We start from the raw sequence: 9,285 nt of genomic DNA on the forward strand, positions 1-9,285 counted from the left end.
TGGTCATACACTTAACCATTTGCTTCCCAGTGCAGAACCACTGCTACCTTGGAAAATTCTCAGCCATGGGAGAGTCCTGGACCTGCATGATCCCTCCCCAGCATGTGCCCTCTCTTCAGCCTTCATGGTCTCTCTTCTCACCCACCAGAGCTCTCTTCTTATTGCACGATTCTGTCTCTGCCCTCGACGCCCCTTGGGAGACACACTGCCCACCACAAACCATGACTCCAGAAGGCTTTCTGTATTGCAGCTGTATTACCTACGCCCTCACCCTAGTGCCCCAGTGGACTTGATCCTGACCTCATGGCTGAAGCACCACCTTCGTCTTGTCCACTGAGGTCATCTGTCCATTGTGAGTGTCTTCAGAGGAAGAAATCTTTTAACGGCTGAGGAACCTGGGCAGAGGAGTGTCCAGCAAGTTGAGGGGGACGGACATTGTTCTGTTACTCTTATTCCTCAGTTAATCCTCCTGAGCCCCCAGATATACTGGGATGGACACAGGGAACAAAGGATGGGGGCTGTGTCTTTGCAAAGCAGTCTGCTCCAGGAGGCAGGATTTACACATGGAAACGAGGAGTTATCTCTATGGGTTGGTTGCAGAGAATGTGGCACAAACTGTCTCTGAAGCTGAATATGCCAGCTATGGGTTGGGATGAGGAGATCAGGGAAGGCTTATTGGATAAGGAAGAGGAGGAGAAAAAATAATCGAGGCAACTTACATCCTTCTGGATCAGCTCTGCATACACCAAGCAGGCAGCAGAGATCAGCTCATCGGCATCAAGGTCAATCAGCTTGTTGCAGGCCTATGTAGGGAGAAGGCAGAGGAAGCGGGTCTCCCCAGACACAGGCTGAGGGAACAAAGCCACTGCTCACGGCAGTCGCTGGGGCCACCTAGTTTTTCCCCAACCAGCCTAGCACAGTACCGCAAATATTCCCCCTGGAATTTTACATTCTGGGAGATGGTAAATGTTGGTTTTATACTGAGCTCTAGAGAGTCCTGGGTTTCCATCGCGGGTCTCAGGAGCTTCTAAGGAGGACTTGTTTTATAATTGAGGTGCCACCTAAGATTTTTTTGAACAAGGACTTTGGCTGCTTTTTAGAAATGTTGGAAAACTCTAGGTCTTTTGCCATAGAAGGACCTTAGGACAGAAGGGTGAAGTGTGAGGCAGTCAAGCCTAGCGGTTAAGAACCATTCAAGGCCTCAGTTTCCTTATATGCTGAATAGGGGTGAGGATGGTGATGGTAATCCCCCCTCTGAATCAGGCTTGTCGTGAAGCTTAAACAAGCAAGTCTATACAGCATGCAGTGCAGTGCTCAGGACATATCAGATACCATCATGAGTCCTGCCCAGGGGCAAAGGGGGCACCAAAGCCCAGTACCCCACAAGCCTGGGGCCTTCAGCTGGGATGGCATGGGGTGCTGGGGCACTCAGGAGCTGTGGAGCTGGGCTTGGCTAGAAGGTGCTCTTACCTGGAGGATGTCATCGCCGACCATGCTCTCCTTCAAGACCTGCTCACGCACCATCTGCAGCAGGCTGTAGGCCACCAGCACCTGGAAGTTTCTGCAGGGCTTCCCTGTCAGCAGAACCTGCAGGGGCAGGCAAGTCTCAGCCTGTGTTCTGTGTCCTGAGACTGCACACGCCCATAGGATGATGAGGTCCCCACCAACCACATGCCTGGGTTCAGCCATTCCTGGGCCTCGCTGCTAACTTGCTCATTTATTCATTCATTTACTTATTCATTCACTCTGGCCCTTTAGGCATTGTGCTGGCTACAGGGGAATCGGAGAAAAAGCCTACAGGGAATTCCTTAGAGGGAGGGAGGATGAAGAGAGAGTGGGGAGAGGGAGGAGAGGAGAGAGAGAAAAGAGAAGGAAGAAGGGGAAGAGCGAGAAAACAATTGGGTAACTATCTGAATGTCTGAGTGGAGCTTTGGCAAAGCGATGGTTGATGGGAAGTCAACAATCCAGTGGTGTCACCAAAGGACTGGAGGTGGTCATGGACTGGGGCATGGAGAGCAGCAGGTGAGGAAGAAGGGGTGAGACAGGTGAGAGTTGACTTGTAGGGCCCTAAATGCTGACTGAATGTTGGGCTAGGTCCTGCTGGCAGTGGAAGCCACTAGACAGGGCAGTGATGGGTGGTGGGTGTATTTTGGGGAGGTTCATCTTCTGATGGCTCTGGGAACTGGGATCAAAGGACTGCGGGTGCCACCTGTCTCCAGGAGTGAGAGCCCAGCAGAGAGCCAGCACCCAGGTAGTGGGGAAGGCCAAGGAAAGGGAAGCTGAGAAAAAAGGAGCAGAGTGAAGTCACTTGGGCAGGGGGCAGGAAAGCGGAACTACTGGCTAAGTGTCCATGGCAAAGGCCACAAGGCCCCTTCTCTGCCTTAAATGCCCTGAGAAAGTACAGCTAGTGGGACTGCATGAACAGATGGATAAACTGATGCTCTAGCCTCCACCAGTAAGGCAGGAGCAGGATCATTGGCCCAATAAACCCCAAGCTGCTGGACTCTATCCAAAGCCAGCAATAAAGGGGAAACCAGCAAAAATCTCTTGTGCTGACTGCACGAGGGTTGGGACTTATCCCTTCTGTCCCCAGCAGAGCACTGTACCTCCCAGAGCCGCCAGACATCCTCGAATGACTTGAAGGCACGCTGGAAGCAGAAGCAGAACCAGGGAAAGAGGGACTGCACAGTCCCAGCACCCTTTCCTCCTGTGGGGAGAAAAACGGGATGCCAGCCCAGAGGCCATGGTCAGAGAAAACAGCGCATGACATAGAGAACAGAGCAAAAACAGACAGACCAAACAACAGAGCACTCACACATTTGGGAAATACAAAACACCTGGCTATCACTTTTCCAACTGTCCTTGGAGACTGTTTGGGGTGGAATTTCAACTGTCCAGACTCCAACCCTATCGAGATGAACTCTCTTCCTAGGGCCTGGAGAGAAGATCAAATGATCCTCCTCTCTCCCCCATGATTGGGCACCACCGCCTTGGGGGGCTGGGTCCTGGCCGCCATCGACGCTGCCCTTGGGGGACGTATACAGTGGCAGGAGAGGGCCAACTCACTTAGGTGCTCAGCAAACACAGGGTCCATGAAGTTAATCAGGTCATTAAGCATGTTGAGGTTCTTGCTCACCCCAATGTTGATGACACAGCTGTGCTCCTGTGAAAGACGAGAAGAAGGGAAACTGAGTCTTCTGGGCTTGAGGGCACCAGAAAAACCCAGCCCTACTTCACCAACTCCCCAATTCCGGAGACCCTCTGTGTGCCTGGCTCCAAGCCAGGACCATGTCTCTGTATGAGTTTGTATATGTGTGTGCACGTGCACACATCATGTCTGTGTCTGTGATCAGTGTGTGCAAGTGTGTCCATCTGTATGTGTGTGTGGTGTGTGTGTGTGTGTGTGTGTGTGAGAGAGAGAGAGAGAGAGAGAGAGAGAGAGAGAGATGTTTCAGGTGTGGCTCATAATGCAGTGAGCCCAGTTATTCTTCTATACACACATTGTGGGTCAGATTCAGTCAGGACAAGGAAAGAGCAGTGAGCACATTGTCACAGGGATGGAGAAAGAGTTGAGGATGGGTTCTAGGCAGCCTCTCACAGGTCATAAGGAAAGACTTTTCAGGGAGGGTGTTCCATGGAGCAGCAACTTCAAAAGCCCTCAGCCTGGACAGTGCAGTGTATATCTGGGGAACAATGTGTCCCCTGGTATTCTAGAGTGCAGGTCATGTGAAGGGAGCAGTGAGACAGCAGACCGACAGTGGAGGGCTTGAATGCCTAGCTGAGGTTATTGAATTTTATTCTGAAGGCTGTGGGAAGCCATGGAGGATTTGTGGGAGCAGAGTGTGTTTGGAGAAAAGAATGCCAGAAGAGGGTGTCATCACTGAGTCTCTTTCAATGTTTGGTGAGAGCTGGACCAAGAGCATCACTCCAGCGTCCTCCTCAACTCCAATGCTTGCCCCCGCCCCACCCTAGAACACACCCCACTGGGGTTGACGTTGCCCTCTCAGACTTCTCTGGGACCCAAAGGGCTGTTTTAGAGCTAGAGGAAGTGGCTGGGGCTGCCAATGCTTGCCTAACCTCAAGGGGTTGTTTGGAGAATTGGCAGGATGGTGTGGGGAGTGGTCCCTGAGCTCAGGCCCAGTCCTCACCGTTTTCTGCAGGAAAAACTGGAAAAGCCAGAAGATCTCGTGGTCGTGTTCCACCATCAATTGGAAGAGCATCACCATATGGTGGAAGCCCTGCTGGTACTCTGGGGTGGAGGGGATCAGTGAGGAGGGCCTGGGTGGGAGGAGCAGAGCCTGGGCTTGGGCAGAGAAGGAACTCCAGAAAGGAATTGAGGAGAGGGGGCTGAGAGGAAGCTCAGCACCATAGCACACCTGCCTGGGTGTTGCAGACGTAACTCAGGAGCAGGATCTTTTCCAGCTTCTTCTTGTCGATAAGGACATTGCCTAGGGGGTCTTTATCATAGAGTTTCTGGATGTCGCATGCTAGGTTGGGAGCAAAAGACAGGTGAGTGGACCCTCCAGCACCCAGGGTCCATGGGTAAGTTTATTCCCCTCAACCAACCCAGGACATTCTAGGGAGGAGGCTGTGAAAAGAACATCAGCCGACCAAGCTCTAGCCCTCACCACATCCTGAGCTGCTTGGGTTTTTTCCCCAGTTCCAAACCTTTGACTAAGCTGTACCCTCTGCCAGGAATGAACCCCCCTCCATCCAATTCAAATCCAGCTGGGAGGAAAGAGAGGAAGATAAACCTGCAGGAACGGCATGTACCCATGGAAACACAGTGCTAGGAATTTGGGGTTACCAAGCAGGAATGGATGGATGGACTAACCAAGGTTTAGCTGGCAAAATTCCAGTCACAGGTCAAGGCAGCTCTCGGGAACCAGGAAACCACCCACCCTGGACAGGACTGAGGAAGGGACAGGGACGGCTTCCAGTATTCCCCTCTGAGCAGCCCTGCCCACCCTACTGATGTTCTCACTGATGTTATTCCGAGTCTCGAGGAAGTTCCGGTGCAGGTTTTCCAGAAGGGGCTGAATCTTTTCGTACATCTGGCATAAGGACTCATAGTTCTTCCTGTGAGAACAGGATTGAGGCTGAATGAGGCAGCCTTCCCTCCTGGCAAGTCGGTAGATCCTAGACAGTGCCTGCTGCCTGGGACAGTCCCCTCCCCTCTACCCGTGCCAGCCTTAACCATCCTCTACTGTGTGCCTGGAATGCAGATGGAGGCAGGTTCAACCTCATGGTTCTGCAATGCGACCACCACTCCTGAATCCTGGCTCCACAACTTAATAACTGGTTGCCTGCAACGAGGATCAAGCCTTGGCAACCTCACTTTCCCTCTCTAAGCCTCAGTTTCCTCATCTGTAGAGTGGGATAATACTAGCACTTACGCTTCAGAATTAGAAGGATGGGATGAGGTGGTGTTCTGTACACATCATTAGAAAGAACTTAGGTGGTGTAGTAGGCCAAACGATGACCCCAGAAAGATATGTGCATGCCCTAAGTCCTGGAGCCCGAGACCATTACCTTATTTGGAAAAAGGATCATCAGATGTAATTAAGCTATGGGTCTCAAGAAGAGATCATTCTGGATTATTCAGGTGGGCCCTAAATCCTTATAAGAGTCACACAGAGGAGAGACATGGCGAGAAGAGAAGGCCATGCGACCATGGAGGCAGAGCTCGCAGTGATGCAGTCATGAGCTAAGGAACTCCTGGAGCCACCAGAACCTCTAAGAGGCAAGGAAGTTTTCTCCCATAGGGCCTTTGGTGGAAGAGCGGCCCTGCCAGCACTTTGCTCTGGGCTTCTGACCTCCAGAAATGAGAGAATGCATTTCTGCTGTGGTACTTGGTTGTGGTGCTTTGTTGCAGCGGTCTCAGGAAACTAACACAGGTGGGCTCTTGTCCAACTCTCAGGAATCCCCAGCTGGCCCTCAGATCCCCTACTGCCCTGGATTATTCTCCAGCTGGCCGATGTGTGTCAATCTTCCCCACCTCGAGTAGGCTGCCCAGGCCCTAGGGAAGGATGGGATGGGACTGGGAGCTAAGAGCAGTTGCTGGGGCCAAGCCCATGATGGCAGACTGTGGGCTGGTAAATAGAAGTGGGCGGGGGCAGTGAAGGACCCTCCTGTGTGTGGGGCCTGGATCAGGAGCGCCACAGGGATTTTGTCACTCAGAATGAGAAGCCTGTTTGAAAGAAGACTGAAATTGCCAGGCTGGGGTGAGCACCCCTTTCCTCCTGTACAACCACCCACCCTTCCCTTGATAAGATCTGAAATGTTCTACCTCCTTGTGCTGTTCATTGTGAGCCGCTCATCCTGGGAACTTTGCCATGAGTAGTAGCCTGTGAGGAACTTCCAGGCTTCTGTCCTCACAGAGGGGTGCAGACCCTGGGGTAGGAGTGGGATGTGAGGGGTCATGGGCTCTCCAGATGCCTGCCACAAGGGCCCTCCTAACACCATGCCTGCCCCCTTGTCCACTCATGCCCCCCAGTTCCAGGACAAGGCCAAGGATAGCTTGGGGACCATACCCTTTCCAGAATGTTAACACAAATGAAGTCTCGTGACTTGGCCAACTGACCGTTCTCGTCGAAGAAGCCATCCCATTCTGTCTTGTCAATGGATGGCTTTCTCTTTACCTGGCAAGGACAATCACTTAAGCCCTCCGTGAGGGGGCTTCGGCCTTTCTTTTAAGTGTGATTTTTAAATGAAATGCTCTGGATTTTGCAATGTGAATCTAAGTTCACAGTCTCTGACTTACGTCTGGAAATTTATCCTGAGGAAATTACTGAAAATATATAGAAAAATGTTGTACGCACAATAATTTTCATTGCACACTGCTTACCAAAGTAAAAAGTGCAAGTGCTCTAAATGTTATGCAATAAGGGAATAGTTAAGTAAACCATGGTTTATATACTCAATGGAATATTATGAGGCATATAAAATGATGCTTATAAAAAGTGAATAATAGTCTGGAAAAAAACCAAATGTTAACAGAAAAAAAGCAGAATACAAAACTATACATTCAGTATCTATACTCCATGTATGTGTTATATGTTATAAAAACTATACCTTATATACTCTAAAATATAGTGAGTTAACCACTATAAAAATTCTGTAAGAAAGAACATTAAAAAGTACCAAAAAAACCTCCACCTAAAAACAATAGTGATTACTTTGGAATGATAGGATTATAAGTAAGTCTTCACTTTTTCTTATAGTTCTAAATTTCTCTGTAATGATGTACACTACTTCGATAATAAAAATAAATAAATAAGTACTAATTAAACATATTCATGAGCTCCATTTTACCTTTCCTGGAAGAGTAAAACAATTTATCAAAAGGAATAGTTTCTGGTTTACATAAGGTGTGAGTGTGAGTGTGAGTGTGTGTGAGTGTGAGTGTGAGTGTGTGTGTGTGAGTGTGAGTGTGTGTGTGTGTCTGGGGGGAAGTGAGAGCACTGCATGCAAAGTAATTAAAAATGTTCATAAAACAATAACTAGGAGTTAGAGTTCTTATTGAAATGATCTGCCATTAATATACACCTGAATGTGCACATGTGTGACTCAAATTTAAATTTGCATACGTGTCACCTGAGAGTCTTAAAATGCAGATTATGACTCAGAAGGTCTGAGGTGGGGCCCAAAACGATGAATTTCTAACAAGCTCTCAGGAGATTGCTGACTACTGCTTCATTGACCACATGAGCAGCAAGGTATTAGATGGAAAAACAGCACTGGGAATTAAAAATCAGAGCCCACAGGCCCAAATTTGGGATAATTTCCACTAAGTCTATGTTTGATAGGGATGAATTGAGCAGCATACTTTAATCACTCATACATTATCTTCTGAACCAAAATAGGACATGTGGACCCAAGAAGGTACAAAAAATCTCAGTGTTGGCTTAAACTTGGGAAGCAAGATCTGCCCTGATCCCATGGCCCAACTGCACAGACACTGTCATCTGAGCCAGTCAGAGCCAGGCTTCTGCCCTTCTGACAGCTGTCATGTTCTCATAACCTACACTCAGTCAGAGACTGCAACTCAGTAGGCACTGTGGCAGGACTAGACAGAGAAGGCAATAGGCAAAGCTGGGCTGTGTCCCTGGATCCCTAATTATAAAAGGAAATGCATGAAATTTAGGAATGCATATCCATATAGTCAGTTGGTAAATTTCTGTAATAAATACAACTGATTTCGATGGGAATTTATTGAATCCTTAGATCAATTTGGGGAGCACTGATTACACTATTGAGTCTTCTGACCCATGAACATGGTATATTTCTCATTTATTTAGGTCTTCTTTAATTTCTTCTCTCAGTAATGTTTTGTAGTTTTCAGTGTATAGGTTATTCATATATTTTGTTAGATTTATCCTTAAATATTTCTCTTTTTTGCATGTTACTGTGAAAGTGTTGTTTTTAAAATTCAACTTCCATTTGTTCATTGTTAGTATATAGAAATACGATGATTTTTATACATTGATCTTGTATCCTGAAACCTTGCTAATCTCACTTATAGCTTTTAGGGTGGATCCATGAGACTTGTTATATAGACCAAGGATCAGAAACTATATCACCCATGTGCCAAATCTGCCTCCAACCTGTTTTTCAGATAAAGTTTTATTGGTACACAGCCATGCCCATTCATTCATGTATTGTCTATGACTGCTTTCATGCTACAATGGCAGAGTTAAGTAGCTGCAACACACAAAGACTAAAATGCTATCTTGACCTTAACAGACAAAGTTTGCCAGCCCCGACATAGATATCACGTTGTCTGTGAATAAAGGCCGTTTAACTTCTTCATTTCCAACTTAGAAGCCTTTTATTTCCTTTTCTTGTTTTCTTCATTGGCTAGAATCTCAAATGCAATGTTGAATAAAAGTGGTAAGAGCAGACATTTTTGTTTTGTTCCCAGTCCTAGAGGAAAAGCATTTGGGCTTTCATGATTAAGTATGATGTTAACTGTAGGCTTTTTGTAGTTGCCTTTTATCAGGTAGAGGAAGTTCCCTTCTATTCCTAGTTTGCTGAGATTTTACCAGGAATAAATATTTAATTTTTTCTTTTTCTTTTTTAAAAAATTATTTATTTTTTTTAATTGAGGAAATGATTTAATTTTTTTCCTCCCATCTATCTCCCCCCTTCCCCATCCCCCCTTCCCTCAGGTAACCACTAGTTTATTGTCCATGTCCATGAGTCTCTGTTTCTTTGTCCTGTCCATTTGTTGCTTTTAGGTTTATATTCCACATGTAAGTGATATCGTGATTTTCAACTTTTTCC

General features: G+C 47.5%; 1 protein-coding gene across 2 annotated transcripts in view; it reads right to left on the reverse strand.

Annotated features, from left to right (window-relative positions):
* Window positions 1-362: 362 nt before the first annotated feature.
* The window catches only part of TBC1D21 (TBC1 domain family member 21), a 12,698-nt gene continuing 3,775 nt past the window's right edge, over window positions 363-9,285 (reverse strand). The window contains exons 2-11 of one of the 2 annotated variants that reach the window (XM_011375426.1): window positions 6,534-6,641; window positions 6,290-6,393; window positions 4,985-5,079; window positions 4,377-4,487; window positions 4,149-4,249; window positions 3,067-3,163; window positions 2,607-2,707; window positions 1,471-1,587; window positions 720-803; window positions 363-395 (exon numbers count right to left, since the gene is read on the reverse strand). In XM_011375426.1, the coding sequence (XP_011373728.1) occupies window positions 363-395; window positions 720-803; window positions 1,471-1,587; window positions 2,607-2,707; window positions 3,067-3,163; window positions 4,149-4,249; window positions 4,377-4,487; window positions 4,985-5,079; window positions 6,290-6,393; window positions 6,534-6,641 (951 nt within the window). The remainder of the gene's footprint in view (window positions 396-719; window positions 804-1,470; window positions 1,588-2,606; window positions 2,708-3,066; window positions 3,164-4,148; window positions 4,250-4,376; window positions 4,488-4,984; window positions 5,080-6,289; window positions 6,394-6,533; window positions 6,642-9,285) is intronic. The other variant, XM_011375435.1, reaches the window with a different exon arrangement.

Source organism: Pteropus vampyrus, unplaced genomic scaffold (assembly GCF_000151845.1).
Source record: "Pteropus vampyrus isolate Shadow unplaced genomic scaffold, Pvam_2.0 Scaffold10, whole genome shotgun sequence".
NCBI classification, from domain to species: Eukaryota; Metazoa; Chordata; class Mammalia; order Chiroptera; family Pteropodidae; genus Pteropus; species Pteropus vampyrus.